The following is a 19,370-nucleotide window of genomic DNA, read 5'->3' on the forward strand; positions in this document are numbered from 1 at the left end:
ATTGGTACAGGTTGTGTTGGTGTCCATGAATAATCTATAGTAAATAAATAATCTAAATAATAACTAAATAATCTTTAGTATCTAATTCTCTTCAAAATTACCTCAAATGAAACTGAAGAAGAGGACACAATGAAAAACAAATGAAAAGTCAACCAAACCCAATCAACATGTAAGGCTTCAGTGTGGGTAGCAATATTGTTTATGGGAAAAAATGCCAAACAGACGTTAGCCTTCTCATTGGCATAGCTGTCAGAAATGAGGAGATACAGTGAACCAAACTCACTAACAGCAATTTGTGTGACTTACATCAAAGTGGGGAAATTTCACCAGATTTCATTGGAGTTGTACGAGAAGACTACGGCCTATTCATACCTTTAATTTGTAAATGTAAGATGCAGGTGGACACAGAACCTGTGAAAGTTTTCCCACTCCTTTCTCAACAGTCATGCAAAGTTGCATGCTAGGTAAACTACAGCTGCACACAAGCATGGCAATACTGATCCTCAGTGAAGACAGGGTGATATTTCAGGAACTGTGTGCTATATTACAGAATTCAAACACTGGTTTATCTGCATTCATGACAGATATATAGAGGGCATTAATATTGAACAAAATTACTAAAGTAACATGTGAGGTTATGTTCTTCATGCACGCTTGTCTACACTGGTGTGCAGATATGCAATATGGATTCATAGACTGGCAGGTTCATAGAGTGAAAGATGCTAATTTTTAAAAGGAAATGAAAAATGAAGTGATAACTGGATGAATTTGCAATATAATGATAAAGTAAACGTTTTGAAGAAAGAGATAATTGGTTTTGCCATAGAGGCTAAAGTCTGATAATAGTCTGATATCTGAAGTTAACAAGACAAAAGCAAGCCCAAAATAAATCAGCAAATGAGTTGTTCTGATGCATAGTCAAGAGTATTTATAAAAATTTTATTATCAAGTAAGATGATTTGAATCAAACCTCTTTGCACTTTCATGTCATATAAACCTTAAAAACATTATTTCAAAATCTATCTATAAAGCCATCATCTCTCCCAACCCCTTAAAACTCAACAGGCAAGACAATGTTATCATTTGGCGCCTCTCTCTGAGGGCAATGTCCATACAGCAATGTACATCATGCTCCAAGACAAGACAGAGCTTGTTATTCATATAGTCAAGACACTGATTGATTAAATATGAGGTGCTATTTGATTCAGTTTTCAACACTGTTCTCAAAAAATGATTGCAATCTGTGAGAAGAGGATAAAAATGCACAAAGGGGAGGTAACCATGTTATTACAGTCACACTAATAGAAACGTTATATCTGAAATAAAGAGATAAAGAGAAAACAGCTGAGGAATGTTAACTGCACCATTAGGGGGATGAATGTATCAGTTCAAATGGTCACACTGTAAAACCCAGTAAGTTAGTTTACTTAAATGTCTTATGGAAGGTAATTGTCTTGTCCCATTAGGATTGTCCCATCCTCACTTGTCTGTTTACATGGCATTTATCAGTACAGTTACTCCAACAAGTCAACTAAGGGCAACTCAAATAAGTGGAGGCAGTCATTGTCTATAAATTGCTTGAGTGAGTTCCGCACAGAAAAAATGCTTTGATTCTGATTTTTATTTTTTTAATTTCTTTTCTTTTCTTTTTTTTTTCTTTCTTTTTTTTTTTTTTTTTGAAGTAAAATCTTGGGACATCACATTTAGAATACTCTCAGATGTATAACTGTCCTAAAATGGCTGGTATTGTAATTGAATTTGGTCATTAAAACATTAATCTAATTCAACAGGTCCACCATCATTTTGAAACTGCAAAATTAAATGATATGGTTTGTTTATTTGTTTAGTTTATTATCATTGACACAATATAAGCATTTTTGCACTATTATATTTAAACTGATACTGAATTAATTGTTCCATTAATGCTTATAGTTGGTTTATTATGTTGTAATTTGTAATAGTATCTGAATATATATATTAGTGTAGCATCCACTATAAATTGGGATCAGCTTTGGGAGCTTTGGAGCACTGGACCAGTTCACACAAACATAAGTGATGGATGGGCTCGATTTCCGAATGCTAGCAAGATGGTTGAGGGGTGTAAGGTTTGTACGCGTGTAGATGTGATTCAGCCATCCTCCAGGCCTGTGTTGTCTCTCTGGTCTTCCGTGCTATCCTCGTCACTGTAAACAGCCTTCACCTTGGCACTGGAGTTAGCCGGAGTGGTTCTACTTCTCTCCCTGCTCTTATCAAAATTTGCATTTGCCGCCTCTGACTTTACTGCAAGATAAAAAGAAATCACTTGCTTTAATGTGTCTTCAACAAAGATATACAAAGATATGCATTTAAATACCTAGCGCGGCACTGTTGTGCTGCTCAGCCAAATGTCTCTGAATGCTTCATCGGTTGGCTGGGTTAGTCACATGCTTGCTTCAGTTCAGGTTTCCCGATAAATTTAAGCAGTCTCATCGTTCATTATGACATCAGGATGCCTGAATCTGGTTACGCATATGCAGAACTTCAACACTAGAGGGCACTCACACCCTCAGTGACCATAAAATAACCTTTGTGTTCATCAGACCTTTTGAAAAAGTTTTGTTCTTTTTTGTTTGTTTGTTTGTTTGCTCTTTTACGCAACTTCAATAGATGATAAAAGTTACTGTACAATCGAGAACCGGATATTTAAAGCTGAAATTAAGTACTTACCACATATTTAAGTTTATAAAAGCCTGAATGACAAGTTCAAAATCTGAATGAATAGTCCAAAGCAGCTTGTGTGTCCCTAAGTAATGCATACACTACATACAAGACAGTGCCGATTTTAAAAGGCTGTTGCAATGGCCACCTTTACATTATATCAGCTTTAAATCTCGCAAGCATGTGGGCTGGTATGGCAATCAAACAAAATTCAGGCCAGTATAAATGCTAGTCAATAAATTAACGGATTTCATGGATTGCGAAAACGGGCTGTTGCAGAAGCTTTTCCATACCGTCATTAATAGTCACACAGACAGGCGCAGGAATGTCTCTTAAAAATATTGCAGCAGCCTAAGCCTAATATAATGGAAAGTCTTACTGCATCTGTAGTGTAAAAAATGGGTCACAAAGGCAGCCCTATCTGAAACAGAAGTAGTAGTTCAGAACATCTAAGAACTAGATATTTAATGTCATATATAGTTCCTATTATGGAGTCATATTCACCCGATTCCTCCTCCTTTTAAATGAGAGGGTCTAGTCAAAGACTTTAGCTATACCTATAGTGTTTCTTTAGAATCTGCCCCGCATGTTGAAAACCATGTGCAAAATAGCAAACCACCCAATGTCTTTCAATCATATCTAAAAAACCTATAAGGGACATATAGTAAGCAATTAAAATTTTTCTTACGTTGTAGATTTAAATGATCGGCACAAACTGCCTCACTGCCTCCGACAGCATCGTTGTCCTCTTGGTTGATTTCTACTATCCGTTGTCTTGCACTCTCAAAGACCGACTTCAGGACGATTGAATCCTCAAAGATCTGAAATAGTAGTGAGATAGTACATTTACCGCTCAAAATACATTTGTGTGTGATAGTTATTCATGACAATCTTGGGACATAAGTGTAAGTGATTGTTAGCAATGTCTGCCAGTGTAACATACTAGGGTTTGTTTTCAATATAAAAGTGACAGAATCTACAAGCTCGCTGAATATTTTTACCATTGATTTGGGTAATGTAACCTATTGAGAGTTTTAAAGAAAGTGTAATAATAATTCACAATAATTTGTGTGCCATAGCCTACACATTGACAAAATTTGGTGATGTAAAATATTTGCTGATGCTGATGTGCACGATTTATGGTAACACTTCCTGCACAAATTTCTTATTTGTGTTTTGTCCAGTATGTCTTATTCAGAAGTCTTCATAGTGTCATTCTGGTGTACATAATGAATATTGCTGCTGCATTTATTCAGCCAAAAAACAACAAGAGAATTATTGTTTTGCAGTAAGCATGTCAGTTTTGAACGGTCCAAAGAGAGGTACTTGAGGCACACCTGAGATCCCTCCAGGTTGTACGTCTGAGCATTGTGGCACATCTGTATTATGTCTTTCTCCAAGTCAGCAATGCACCTGTATTTGTGATTGCGCACTCGCTCCTGAAAAAACAAAAGACTAGTTAAAGAGTTACTAATAACTTTCCAGTAACTAATGTACCTGAGATGACTGAGCTTGTAACTGGGAAAACGAAACCAAAAATGTATAGATATTAATGCAAATAAAAGCACTAATATCAATGTCAGGTAAAAGAAAGGATACAGGATGAAGGATCTAAAACCTAATGAATAAGGTGGAAAAAAATAGCGTGATAATACAATTTAATACAAAAATCTAAGAAGAAAAAGAAGACATTATTATAAGGCTTCAGTTTACCCTGATCCTCCGGAAGTCAACAGGCTTGCGAATAAGCTCGTAGTATTCTGGTACCTCTTTTCTGGAAGGCAGCTGCACAAAACCTTTACTGATCTGCCTGCCCAATCTGCCAGACAGTAATTAATAACATAACAGAAGAATCAGACAAAGACCAATGTTTTCTGTTAATATCTCAATGTAATCCTACAACCACTTTGCATCTTCTGGACCCTATTAATGTTTCAGTAAACCTGGAAGGTCAAGTCTAAACCCCATAAAAAGTCATATTTTTCAATTTAAAGAATTTATTAACATATGGCATATAATTTGATAACTACTAATGGATTATTTGGTAATTACATTGAAGCTAATAGGAAATTTATGTAGTTACAAGGGTGAGGAATGAGAGCTGGTGGACATCAGGTGCTTAGTGATTAAAGCAAATGGCTGATATTTTATTTTGGAAGACATACGTGTCTTTGTAGTTGATGACCATGTCGACAAGAGTGTTCATTTGCTTGGTAAGTTTTGGCGGGTTTGGTGGTAATTTCTCAGCTGGGGGGCGACCCCGTCGCCTTTTGACCTTCTCAACTGTCTCTTGCCCAGCTTCAGGGGCCTGGTTGCCCTGGTGATCGCTTTTTCGCTTCTTCAAACTGCTTTCCTCCTCCATATCCTCAGCCACTCCCTTTTGGACAGCCTGAGACTACAGAGAAAGAATTCAAAGGGAATTATTAATAAGGATATGGGATTTGGGAATAATTGGGAAGAAAGGGGATTGTAATTGTGAATGGGTTTATGACAAAGTTGAATAATTTTGAATTATGTGCATAACAGTTTAAGGTTGGCAAATAACAGAGCATCTACATATTGGACATGTAAGATAGCAGGACACTTGAACCTTAAAATTTATAATGGATATAATTGTAGAGACAGAGAATTAACTATCATACCAGGATTAATCAAATGCTTCTGCTTAACTATGTTTGTTTTCTGATGTTTAAAAGTTAGAAATTAAAATCATTTATTTTTTTGAAAATATTCGCATTTAATCATGTAATATAAAACTTCATCCATTTTATTTAATTATCCTCTTACTGATGCAGTTTTTTTTAATGCAGCATCTGTTACATATTTTCCTTCATGTATTGGGGTTAAAAAAAACGAAATCCCTGAAGTATGAGTGACTAATTTCACTTCAAGTTAATATTTGATAAAGCAGCTCTTTCAGATGTCCCACAGACTTTAAACAATCATTCACTGAAGGATGAAACCATTGTAATTCACAACAGACAAATAGGTTAGGCAGTCAGAGTAATGTTACACTGGATAGTGGCTTGCTTTCCTAAAGCACTTAAAACAATGGCGTTGTGATGTTTAGTCAGACATTGCGATCATTCTCTAGTCAGCTTATTAGCTGGGCTTCAGGTAAACATAAAAGAACCCGACACTTTCTCTCAGCTACTCTGTGGCTCCGATATTCTTCAAGCTGCTGTTATTTTCCTGTGTTTTTTCCCCTTTTTGGCTCTCATGTCTACAGGAGAAGGAAGGAAGCATTTTTCATCCCTCTGTGTGTATGTGTGTGTGTGTGTGTGTGCATTTGTGTGTGTGTTAGCGTTTGTGTGCGTGCATCCGTGCATGTGTGTGTGTGTGTGTGCGTGCGTGTGTGCATGGGAGAGCTTTCTCTGCCGAGACCGTGTTTTACACAAAGGCAATTAAAGTGCAGTGATATGCATGAAGCAGACCCTCTTTCTCTGGCAGTGAGAAGCATGAGGGAGAAGAAAATATGAATCCTGAATAAGCTGCTATGCGGGCAGTGCCAGCTATTGATGTCTGAATCACACACACACATGCACACATAGAAATAATAAAAATATGAAAGGATACACAAAGACATAAACTCACACATGGAATACATTCGTTCACTCTCCCCAGGGCACCATGTCTGAAGAGTTCTAATAATCAGAAGCATTTTAATGGAATGCAGGCATGCATATGTGTGTCCTCACACACACACATACACACACACATACACATCACCGCTCACATAAATACATAATGAACATACTTGCATCAGAACAGCAGTCGAGCAAAAGCATGCCAAAAGAGAACATTCAGTTTTAGGGTGCCTATTCTTAAAAACCCTGCATGCATGTCAGATAGGTAGCATTTCGTCCCCTGCAAAAAAGTGCAATATACTGTTATTGTGATATACAAGACAAGCAGCCCGACAATTGCAAATAGGTGTGCATGTGTGCTTGCGTGTGCATGCACACTTGTGCGTGTGTGTGTGTGCATGCTTCCGTCTGCCTATGTGTGTGCACCGTCCTGTCCTTGTAACCTCTAGGAGAAAAAAAAGGTGCCAGGATCCGCACAACAACCGATTCGTCTGGGCAACATTCCCTACTCATCAGACACAGCTCACACCTACACACTCACACACGCTCTCACACTCACTCCCTCTCTCTCTCTCTCTCCCTCTCCCTCGCTCTCTTTCTCTCTCTCCATTTGTGTGACCGTGTGTCGAAGCCAGGCATGATCGCATGCTCCGTTCACGGGATGGCGAGAGAGGGAGGATGCCGGCGCGAGGGTGAGAAGGAGAGAAGGGAAGGAGGATTTTTTCCTTTTTTTTTTTTTACCTGACCGTGGACTCCAGTCTGCCGCTTGTCTGGAGGCGAGAGAATTAGCAAGCCAGCATTGCAGCGCGCAGTCAGTCTCTTCATCAGCTGAACCTTCAGAACGCACAGCCGGAGAGGGGGCGAGAAAGCGCCCGGCTTTTCATACACAAATCAATTGGCGTTGGGATGATGAGAAAGAGAGAGAGAGAGAGAGAGAGAGAGAGAGAGAGAGAGAGAGAGAGAGAGAGAGAGAGAGAGACAGAGTGAGAGAGAGAGAGAGAGAGAGAGAGACAGAGAGAGAGTGAGAGAGAGAGAGAGAGAGAGAAAGGGGGGAGAAACAGAGGGAGAGCAAAAGAGAGGGAGCGGGAGGAGAGAGAGGGAGACTGAGGGAGATGGAGAGAGAAGGGGAGAGAAGAAGAGAGTGGAATTGCCAGTGAAGTGCAGCCTTTCTCTCAGATTGTCCCTGTGGAAAGGCCCAGAGCTGAGTTCTCTCTGGTTCTCCCTCTCTCTCTTGCTGCATGTTTTAATATCGACTGTCGCAATCTGATTTCTTTCTCTTTTTTTCATCCTCCCCCTCTCCCTCTCTCTTGTTCTCACTCCCTCTTTCTTTTTAAACGTTGCTCTGTTAAAGTAGCAGGGTCGTTTTTATGTGTGCATGTGTATGCGTGATTGCAGATGGTTTACTGCAAGGTGCGCTGGTACTGAGAGGGATCCAAACAACTTTGTGGGCATTCTTTCAGCCTCTCACACAGCCACACAGCAGTATATGCACTTTCTGCGTCTCAGGGCACTTACGTCATCGAATAATTCCTTGTAATAACTTGTAAATTGAACAACCCAGACATACTTAGTGGCTATCCCTCCCACCCCTCCCTCTACATTTGTCAGTTAAGACCACATCCCTCACATTGGATCAATATTTTTGCTGATCCGTTCCTCTCAGAATTGTTCCCTCAATAAGATTTTCTTTCATGGGGCAGTTTATCAGTGGAGGAACATAATTGGTGCTGTGTGTGCCTGAGTGTCAGCCAGAGATCCACAAGTGGATACTGGACAACTGAGTCAGAGTTCCATTCTATGTCATAACTGTTCTCTTCCCAAGGTCATTGGCTGCAACAAATGACAATGGCTTTCAGGTTTATGTTACAAAGATGCATTGTTTATAATATTACGGAAAATGCAGCTTCAGTGATCCATGTTGGCTGAATCACATATAAGTTATTCATCATCCATATGACAATTCATGACGGTGGCAGAGTTGACACCAGAACCGTTATCATTTGTTCATCTCCGTCAACATGGGCGTTGCCAGTTGGGACAAGCCAATCAGAAGCACTGGAAGCTTAAGGGTTTGTTTGTAAACACTGCACATTCAGGAAAGATATGCAGCCTAAAAAAATCAGTTATACTTTATAGAGTGAATTTGCTTATGTAAGATAGGACTGTGTGAGATCTCAACAGTGCTAGGAATGGCATCTGCGTCTCGAACATTCTGCATCGTTTCACTCTGGAATGTGAAGTTGGCATCCAACTTTTGTTAATGATGATGTCATACTATTAATTCGACCTTTAAACATGCTGTACTGTGTTGTAAGCCGATTAAAAAGCAAGAGCAATCATCATCATCCTCACTGCTTCAAAAATTTCAGGTATTGCTTTAAGGTCTCTGCCTTTCTCACCTGCAGGATTATATTTATCCTCTTCCCCCTCATCTTTATCAGTAGCACCATCACTTACAAAAAAGACTGAGGTGGTTTTTCACAGAGAGAACATTTTTATTGCAGATTCGCCATGGCAACAGTTGTAGCAGCAAGGACAAAACATTGTTTCAATGATCAAATATTAATGTAGCTATATTCCAAGAAACTGCATCATTTTTTAAGGTCTGCTTAGCAGTCCATATTGTCCATGAAAAACACAGATGTGTGTCCTATGATATGGAGACATGCTGTCATAATGATATAATTCATATTCATACTTTCCAGTCTGATTGACTAGGGCATTTCTGTAAAACATCTCGGTCAGTTACCATGGCAACACCACGTTTTACTGGCTGCAGAGAGCACAGTGCTGTAATGCTATAGCATTCCATCACTACACACACACACACACACACACACACACACACACACACACACACACACACATGCACGAGAGAGAGATGTGCGGCCAGAAATGCATACACAAACAATAAGCTAAATATACACAGGCATTGATTTACAAAGAACATTCCACACATAAAAGCACATAAGGACACACACATGCACGTCTATGCACACACCTACATAAATAGTCATGGTACAAGCAAAGGCAAAGACACATACCAGCAGCAGGAATGAGGGCACACAGATTTATCTTTTGTTATATAGGCAAGCTAAAAACACTAGATGCCTATATGGTTGGAAATTATGGCTATTAATATCCCCTGTTTTTTCTGTCCACTTGCACTTTACTTATATGGTGCTTCTTAGTCTGCGTCATCACCATACCATTTCAGACTTCCTGTGAACAAGCCAAAGACTACAGAGATAAGGCAAATCTCCCAAAGATATAAACAAACTTGAAGGACATGGAAAGGGCAAACCATCTTCCCTCCTCCTACTCTACGAGATATAAACTGAACATGGGACTAATTATGAATGAAGTAATAATCGGTTTGGTTTCCAACAGGAATTAGAATTTTGCTAGAAATGAGCCATAACATACATAAATTCATTCATTTCATAACCATGTTGAGTGCCTGTATGATCCATGATGGTTGGGGTGATGAACAATAGGGTTTCACTTATTTGTCAATTATACAAATGCTAAATAAGCAAAAGAACATTAAGGTCAGTGTTTTGGAAAACATTATATGTGGATGTTTAACAGTTTCAGCATAAGCTTAGAAAAGCTTTACTGGAGAAAATTTGAAAGGTGAATTTAAATTGTCCCTGTAAATGACAGACACAAGTGTTCTATTCATCTGAGAACCACTAGATGGCTCCATAATTTCGAGTCAAATATTTTACAAGCTGCACTCAATGAGCGTCAAATTTGTAGCGACCAGGTGGCGCCACTGTTTTGGAGCATCGTGAAGTACAGGACTCGCACTTTAAACCTTGATTATCTTTATTGATAACATGTCATAAAATTGTAGTTAAGAGGCATATATATCACAAAACATGCTGCAGAAGGAAATAATGTGTTGTATTTCTTAGGATTTAAAGGTGAAATATGTATACTAGAAAAATCTTTATAGTCTACTGCATTTTAAAATATGTAATCTTCAGTAAAATAAATTTCACATGCAGGTTGCTCAAATAACAATATGACACAATAATCATGTCAAAATATCATTAATAATGTTGATTCACAACATGTGTGTTACATCAGAAAGGCCTAAATATATATAAAATATTTATACCATATATTGCATAGCTCGTATATCAACATCTGTGAGAACTACCAATCGTTTGATTAAAATTTTGAAAACTAGAAAAGTGCAGAATGTCTCTGCTGGACCACAAACATTGCCTTCTCATTAGATGTGTGAGGTACACCAAGTTCTCTCTCTCCTCCACATAGTTTTAGTCACAGAAACAAAGCACGATATATCACAAATCCGGTAATTAAGCATGGAGTTTTATCATGTGAAAGCATTACTTTTCCCCCATCTCAAAGTTCTTAAATCAGGTTAGCGTTAATTACACAATAGCATGTTTATCGGGTAGGGATAACATTCTTTAAAGTTTAGTTTCCAGTTGATTAATGATAACTGTGAATTGGAAAGACTGGAATAAACAAAAAAAAAATGTTTTTTGTATTTCATAATTTGTTTCCCCATTGCTGGCTCCCCCAAACTTTTAGAACCTTGCATGGGCTTTGTCTCTGGTTCATGGTGGTGCTCCGTCTTGCAGACAACTAAACTGGCTAGCTGGTAAAGGGATTGGACTTAGTCAATCACAAAAGCTTCTTTCAGGTGGAGTCAGAAGTGTCCTGCCTCTTGATGTTCCCTGTAAAACACACACACACACACACACACACACACACAAACACACACACAAACACACACAGTCTACAGAATGGACAGAGGTACTGAACTCAGAGAAATCAAAACTTCACAGGACACTACAGTAGAGTGTCACACTGAACTGTGTATCTGGGTAAGACGTACCATAGGTTGGCCCTTTGCGTAGTTCACACGGGCATACAACAGCATGGCAATGTCTTTGTGACCTGCTTCCAGGGCTATGGACAGTGCAGTGCTGTCATCCTGCCAAAATGCACACAACCACAGCAGTACTTATATGAAAAATGAGTTAGCTAAGCCCATAAAAAAGGGCCGTTCCATGAGTGGCGATAGTCTTCTCACATTGTCACTAAGTGTGGCGTCACAACATGGCTGGGCCAATAGCAGCTTGACGATATCAGCATGGCCATGCTCGCTGGCACACATGAGGGCGGTAGAGCCCTCGTCATCCTGGATGTTGACCTTTGACCCCAAAGCCAAGAGAACTTTAACCATGTCCATACGACCGTGACTGACTGCCAACATGAGAGCAGTCTGACCAGCCTACATGGCAAGAGCATGCACACACACACATACGAACAAATGTATTCACACGTGCTCACACACATGCACACACACAGAGTTTAGCATACATTAAATAAAATACAGAGATAATAATAATCAGGTAGTCATATTTAAAATACACAGAAATGGACAGACACGCACGCATGAACACACAGATACACACATACCTGGATGGCCTTGGCATTAACGTCTCCCTTCCTGAAGAGCTCCTCCACTATGCTCATGTCCTCCTGGGTTTCCACAGCAGCCAGAGTGGCCAACATGATGGGTGTGTATCCCGCCTGATTCTGCTGATCCACGTTACACACCCCTGCACATCCAGCAACACACACACACACACACACATCCAGCTCACACCCAAGACATTGCTGCACTACTAACAGACCATGATCGAAATATTCTCCTTGTGTTTCAGTGGTTAAAAGCCAAGATCAGAAGTGTTCCAGGTTCAAATCAAGCTCCAACCCACATAGGTCCCCTGTCAATACACTTTCCCAGCAAACCATCCTTTTTCTCCATAGCAACTAAACAGTTGTCTTTAGTGCACTGCTTTCAGTGATGGTGTTACAGTAGCTAATTAATTTCTAAATACTTTGGAAGAATTTGGCAAACGTTTGAAAGCCGCAGGCAGGCTCAGTGCCTGAGCTGGCCCAGGTGTCTGGCCGCCATACCTGCATCCAGCAGGACCTGCACCACCCTGAAGTTGGAATGGGACACGCTGTAGTGGAGTGCTGTGTTGCCATTGCGATCGGCAATGTTGGTCACGTGACTCAACACGGCAGGCGAGATGCGCCGGCACGCACGCAGGAAGTCCTCGACCACGTCCGGACGTGCCCTCTTCTGACTGGACACGCGGAACCATTCCTGCTGGATTGTGTTCAGGCAGGAACGCTTTTGGAAAGATGCATGGAGTTTGAGAGCAGGAAACACTTTTACACACACACACACACACACACACACAGGTTTCCTAATATTTTAACTAGAGTAAACAAAACAAATCCAGGTCCCATATGCTGTCTGGAAGAACCCTTGACCAAATCGCCAAAAGAGGCACTACAATTTTCAGCTCCTCAAAATTCCCCAAATTGCAGAGTCAACTAAAACAGTGCAGGCCAGGTGGTAATTGCAGGATAAAGCTGACAGCAAGTAAATATAGATGCCAATGTGCAATAGTTGTTTCACTTTAAATGCCAGATGGCCAATACTGGTTTCTCCATTCCTAGCTGTCCAGGGATGTTAACCACAAACACACCCATCCATCATTCTTGCTCTTTTTCTTTAATTTTTTTTAACATCCTCAAGCTCAAATGGAAATAATTTCCTAACCCTTGCCCAACAAACACATTCTAATAGTCTAAATACAACTTGATGAAGGATTCGGGCCCCTCAATCAGCCATCTGAAATCTACATAAGGCAAAATGTTTACGTTAAATCTGTTTATAATTCTTTGTAAATTAATGATCCTGCCACTATTGTTCCCTTTATAAAAGCTCAGGTTGTCTGCATGTTTCCTGCCTTGCAACCATTTAATGTTTTTTTTTTTTCATGGCTATTAAATAGCCATGAGCTGACAAAGACATCTACCTGCCTGCTCCCACCTCTCCAATAAATGCAGCTGTGTTCCTGGGGTGAAACCCCAACTGTTTTAATGGCAGCATTCGGTGTGCTTTTCTGGGCCTCCTCCATATGCGACAGCTGTTCTCATTTGTAATGCATGAGCACCCAAACAGGCAAGAGCTAATGTGCTTTTACCTGTACTTGCAAATGCCAACCATGAAAATGACTCAAATTGCTCTGGTATAAGAGGTACATACCTGAAAGAAGAGGGCATGTCTATACTACAAGCTAATGAGCATGTATTAATGCCATCTATTCTACAAGCTGACAAGGATTTACTGTATTAAAATGATGTTCAAAGGTCAGATTTTGAAATGGTTCTATTAGCATAGCAAGAAAGATCACACCTTTTGAGGTCTGTACTTGTGTGGACAACAGAACAAAGCTGCCAAATGTGAGGATTTTGAGTAGTCTACAATGAAAGTTTCCTAGCAAGTTGGTTCTTTTGCCTAATTTGCATTTAATGCAAGCCAAGCTGCTTCAGAGAATCTGAGGAATACCCAGAATGTGAAATGTTGAAAAAAATCACTACACAACAGCGAAACCGATAACATGAGAGACTGCACAGCAGAAGTGGAAAAGAATTATAAGTTTGGCCAACTGTTGCTATGCACCCTCAGATCAAAGCACCTACAGACAGCATTCTGAGGGACACTGGCTCCCATGGTTCAGAGTACATTCCAGAGACAGCAATAGAAGCATTAAATAATGATTGTAAGTATTATATAATGAGCCATTTCCTGCTCCTGATGGCAGACCAGAAACAGAAAACCAAAACTAAAATGCTTTTAAGGAAAAACAAAATGGACTAATAAATAAACTTTTTTTTCCTTTCTCAGGTTGGGGAAACTCACCAGCTCTCTGCTGGATAAAGCGTTGCTGTCACTTAGGTGAGCTTTGAGACTGCGACAGGCAAAAAGCATCTGTTCACTCATGTCATACCTTAGCAATAGAAGAACATTTCTGTGACACATAATGAAGGCTGGGATTGGGGAGTGGCATTGAAATAGTTTACAGCCAGTCACACAAATGCATGGAAAGGCATCTCCTCTTGCACCAACCTCTCTCTTCTCTCCATCTTTGAAGGCTTTGTGCTGGTTTTGGGACTCCTCTCAAGCTGCTGTTCCATCTTCCTCTTTCTCTCCTCATCATCAGACGAGTCTTCGCTAGTGGACATGTGCTCAAACCTACAGCCAACACACAATGAGCTAAACAGAATTAGCTCTTAGGGACATTCCAGAACATCTAAGTGTCCTCTGGGATCTTATTTCATGACAGCCGGCTAACCTGTTATGAAGCCCTCAAAAACAGGTCAGCTAATAAGAGCTTTACCAAACTGCAGCCTAAAGCTGGGGCTAATAAGATTAACAGTGGTCTACACGCAGTGAAGTTCGAGGCAATTCTTGGAAACATTAATGAGCAGCAGTTAGAAAGCAATATCAACCAAGAAAGATCAAATAAAGAATTAAGCAGTGGGCAAGAAGAGCTGGAGTTTATCAGTGACAACTCAGAAACCATACCAGCTACATACTCACCCTGGTGACAGAGACTCGAGGGACATTCTGCAGTCTGCCGACCTCTGCCTGAGGTCCTTCCTCCTCATGTTGGACCTGAGAGAGATATCATCACGCAAGGGACCTGAAGACAACAAAAACACAAGCCTGGAAGAAGGGATTTCAAAATTCCAAACAGTATGTGCAGTTATATGCGTTTCATTACTCATACACTTTCTCTCTTCTTCTAGAAAAAACAAGTAACAAGTGCATTAAAAACATTTAGCATGGTCCAGTATACATGAAAACTGGAATAATGCTTAGTTGTACTCAGTCATAATTGTAAGTCACTTTGGATAAAAGCATCAGCTAAATGCCGTAAATGTAAATGTAAATGCTTATCTTTGGACTATACTATCAATGACTTCACTCAAATAAGATCTCTATTGCTATTGCGATCTATTAGTAAGATATGTATTACACATTTGTATACAAATCTATATACACATTTTCCAACTTTTATGTTATTCGTTAAAAAATGTTTCACCACGTCAAGGGAATCTGTGTGCCCTGCGGCACTTGGGCCAACGTTGCAGAATGACCAACCACCACAGGACTTATGTCGCTGTTAGTGTAGGTGTTGGCGTCGATGTAAACTGTTTATGCGTGTTCGTGTTGATGCGTTCAAGTGTGCGTATTTAACGTTGTTACTATGTGTCAGTGCCACCGTTGTCTTTTGTTATTCATTAATAAATGTTTCACCATGTCAAGGGAGTCTGTGCGTCCTGCCCTGCAGCACTCGGGCCAACGCTACACTTTGACTGGGGGAAAATTTTAAAAATTCATTCTGAATTTTAATTAATATGGTCAAGCATATCTGAACATAAGTCATTATAATCAATAGAGACATTGTGATGACTGAAGAAACACCTGCTTGAAGCCTTTTACACAAGAATTTTTAAACTGTGGAATTCCTCCATCATGCACACAGAAACCACACTAAGAAAGGTCTGTATTTTGTGTGAGCAAAGCCCACAGGTCTATGGGACACGGGAGTGCTCCAAACCCAAACGCCAGCCAAAATATGCTAAGTGTAGGGCTCATCCAGCCAAAAGGCAAACCAGAGAGCTATTTCCATCTCCTGTCTACATTCCACTGCTTAGAGAATGAAATTAGAGAGGATCGTGCTGTCCCTCTCTCCTTCCATATCTGTCTACGGTACATTATGGAGAACTCTCTATGATTGATTAGATGCATAAATATACAACTTACTACTAGCATGTCCCATTTGATTCTTTGTTCTAAACTCAGAGCTCTCATTGGATTTTGAAGGAAGACTATGCGCCGGCACTGAAAATAGCAGACAAAGAGAAAGGGTCATGATGAAAACTGTCCATATTTCACTTAATACTGTATATAAAAAAAAAAAAAAAAAAAAACACCCAGACAATATACAGACAATATAAAAAACTTTTAAAATACCACAATTAAAAAAAAAAAAAATCAGACACAATTACTCAGTCCGCATGGATTTCCCCTAAAACTCAGGGGAAAGGTCAAAAGGCATTAGGCACGAGGGCTTTTAACAAACATTAAAATCAGCCAATAACTATGACTTTCTAGGGGAAAGTGGTCACTAGAGATCTCACTATTTCACACACATTCATACACACATAGTATTACCTCCATGTTGAGTGTCTAGCTTATCCTGGGACTGGAGAGTGACTTCCCCTCTCTGGTCAAAATGGCTGTCAGTTAGCAGGCTCTGCTGTTCTTTTATCAGCCTCTGCATTCGATCAATATAATGATTGAGTCCTAGCTCTGACTGGGCATATAAGTGTGGCTGCAGTGCAGGTGACCGTGGTTGGCCATCCAAGTCCCGGATTCTCCCGTCGCCTACCTCAACCGCTACGCTTCGGGTTGTGATAGGATCCGGTAAACGAGAAGGACCACACGCGATGTTCCGTGTACGAAGCCCGACCAAGAAGTTCTCGTTAACATTAGTCAATCCAATGCTAGCGTCACGAGTCATCACTTTGAGCGTGCCCGAGGCGACTGCACCTTCATTCATGTGAACAGCAGTTCCAACTCCAACAGAGCGTACTTTGATGGCCATCTCTCGGTCACTAACTTTCCCATCACCGATAGCGAGTGTTCGAGTAATTATGTGATCAGTGTTGGTGTGCCTCTCATGAGTAATTGCATTTGTTGTGTTGGTGCTGCATTCGGATAAAAAGAGCTGCTCAGTATTGGTGCAGCGAGAGACAGTATGGACAACAGTGTTGGTATGTTGGGACCTGGTTTGTCGTGTCACTGCAACACCAAGGTTGATGACTCTAACTGGATCAGTGACCATACCCTGGGAAACAAGTGGTTTCATCATGTTGACACTCACATCTATGGTGCAGTCACCACAGCCAACAGTTCGAGTAGACACTTTCCTTTTGCCCAGGGACTCCATTGGCACATACCCTTTTCCTACACATTGATCCCTCTTCTCAATCCTTTTGCACAGCTCCCACATTTCCATGGGTGTGTCTGGACCAGAAGTCACATCTCTTGTGTCTGGCCTGCAAGTCACCCCAACAGCATTTAAATCTCGCACTGACACGCTTCCAACAGCAGCATGTATGAACTGGGTGTGTGTTCCAACTCCAACGGTCTGCATATACACTTCAGTCTGGACTGCCATGCTTTGCATCTCTGGCTGTACACTTGAACTCTTGTCAGTACGGTTACGAGCTCCTGCTTCCCATAGCTCACTCTTCAGTCTGCACATTTCTGCTTTAAGCAAGGCCTCTTCAAGCTTCGCCTCCAATGTTTGTGTCCTGTCCCTCAGAACCTGGATGGTGTGCTGTTGCATCTCAAGTTCTGAATCAGTTTCCGACACCACACCTAGCATAGCTTCGGTAACGCCAACAGCTGCTGACCGTGTCTCGAGTCTGGTTTCTACACCAATATCCTTGCAGGAGCTTATCAAGTACTTGCTGTCCCTGTGCATATTCTTGTCACCTAAAACCACTCTTGAGTTTGAATTCTTTTGAGCCGCAAGACGAGCATCTTGTATCTTCTTCTCAAGAAGCTGCATTTCAGCACCAAGTTGTCTGAACTCCTTCAGACCAGATAGAGAGCCATGTTCCCAGCCCTCCAGCTCCACAGAGGATGCCCTCTTCCCATCCTCATCCTTCTCTGGATTTGTAGCAAGCTGCTGAAACTTCATAGTGTTGCTTGTGCTATGTGCCCTTTTCCTGAACAACCCTTGCAGGTCTGGATCCAAGTTAGACCCTAAATTTTGACAACCTCGGTCATTCACCCAAGCAATTAGTTGTCGCTTTTCTTCTTGCAAGACAGAGATCCTTACTTGCAGCACAGGGATGGTCTTTACCTGTTCCTCCAGCTCTCTCAACCTTTCTAGTGCCACAACCATTTGGTCCCTGACCATCTGCAGGTGCAAAGGACTAATGCTAGTCACAGGAGTAGCCCTGCCAGAGCTCACAGGACTGATTCTAAAAGAGCTGCCGAGTGAGGAAGCACTCTGACTGATCTGATCAACAGCCATTAGCTTGGTCACTTTAGGAACTGTCTGAGTCTGGTTAAGGTCATTACATGTAGTATAGGGGGGAAATGTACCACTTGAGCCCAAACCACTAAAGCTAGCCAGTCTACGGCGTGGGTATTGCTCTGGCACTGCCTTGGATGATACCTTCTCTTGCTCCAAACGTCTACGAGTCTCCACCAAGGTCCTCTCTACTAGAGGGTTCGGTTTAGAGGTGATGTACTGAGGTGTGGCTTGAGGAGGTCTCCTCTCAGAGGGTCTCTGACAAGTAAGCAGAGGTTTAGAATGCTCAGGAGCTTCAGAGGTAGATTTAGGTGAGGAATAGGAAGGAGGAACTGGGGGTCTTCTTTGGTTGACAGAAGAGCAGGCAGAGGAGGAGGTGGCAGGGTTCCAAGCTTCATTGCTACCCCCAGATGACAGTGACTTGGAAGAGACCCCATAGGAGCGTTCAACCCCACTCTGTGTTTCAGAGACCGGATCGGCCCTGGGCCGCCTGGAAAAACCCAGCCGTCGAATGGTGTTGCCCTTTTCAATGTCTTCCACGTACTTAACAAACTCTAGATCGAGTTGGTAGTTGTATGGTGTCGTGAGGTAGAGAGGGGAACTCTGGTAGGTTTCAGTACTGGTCTCGCATGTGTCTGTTTCAGAGACAAGGTGAAACATATGTGATCATCAGATATACATGTATACATACAAATAATTATATATATATATATATATATATATATATATATATATATATATATATATATATATATATATATATATATATATATATATATATATATAAAAACACACAACTAAATAATGATTTTTGCCCCTGAGTAGTTCCTATAGTTTATATAATTTCACAGCTTTTATGACCTCTGTAAGAAGTAAGATCTCCAAGGTTTCCAACTAAGCTTGTCAGTGCATCTTTATAACTATCAGTGCAACTACAAACCACAGCATTGTTTAATTTTTTAAGTAATTTCTCTGTTGTTTTAAGTGTTAAAAGAACAACACTGACCTGTGGCAATATTGATCTAGTAGAAGAAGACAGGAGATGATGATATTAAGATTGAAAATAAATGCAATTCCTGAAATATCAAGGTGATAGCAAACTAAGCATTAAGCATGAAAT

The 19,370-nt window shown here is 40.7% G+C and overlaps 2 protein-coding genes across 2 annotated transcripts; both read right to left on the reverse strand.

The window, feature by feature from the left end:
* Nucleotides 1–856: 856 nt before the first annotated feature.
* LOC113570233 (probable global transcription activator SNF2L2) lies at nt 857–7,257 on the reverse strand. Its single transcript, XM_026998542.2, has 6 exons — nt 7,026–7,257; nt 4,863–5,092; nt 4,411–4,516; nt 4,035–4,136; nt 3,386–3,518; nt 857–2,280 (listed from the first exon to the last, which is right to left on the reverse strand). The coding sequence occupies exons 1-6, from the start codon at nt 7,107–7,109 to the stop codon at nt 2,129–2,131; spliced, it is 807 nt and encodes a 268-aa protein (XP_026854343.2). The 5' UTR covers nt 7,110–7,257; the 3' UTR covers nt 857–2,128.
* Nucleotides 7,258–10,129: 2,872 nt separating this feature from the next.
* kank1b (KN motif and ankyrin repeat domains 1b) lies at nt 10,130–18,910 on the reverse strand. Its single transcript, XM_035526890.1, has 10 exons — nt 16,375–18,910; nt 15,964–16,041; nt 14,734–14,836; nt 14,260–14,385; nt 14,053–14,140; nt 12,252–12,471; nt 11,748–11,890; nt 11,359–11,559; nt 11,161–11,259; nt 10,130–10,999 (listed from the first exon to the last, which is right to left on the reverse strand). The coding sequence occupies exons 1-10, from the start codon at nt 18,908–18,910 to the stop codon at nt 10,943–10,945; spliced, it is 3,651 nt and encodes a 1,216-aa protein (XP_035382783.1). The 3' UTR covers nt 10,130–10,942.
* Between the last annotated feature and the right edge of the window lie 460 nt (nt 18,911–19,370).

The sequence above is a fragment of the Electrophorus electricus genome, chromosome 6, assembly GCF_013358815.1.
Source record: "Electrophorus electricus isolate fEleEle1 chromosome 6, fEleEle1.pri, whole genome shotgun sequence".
Taxonomy (NCBI): Eukaryota; Metazoa; Chordata; class Actinopteri; order Gymnotiformes; family Gymnotidae; genus Electrophorus; species Electrophorus electricus.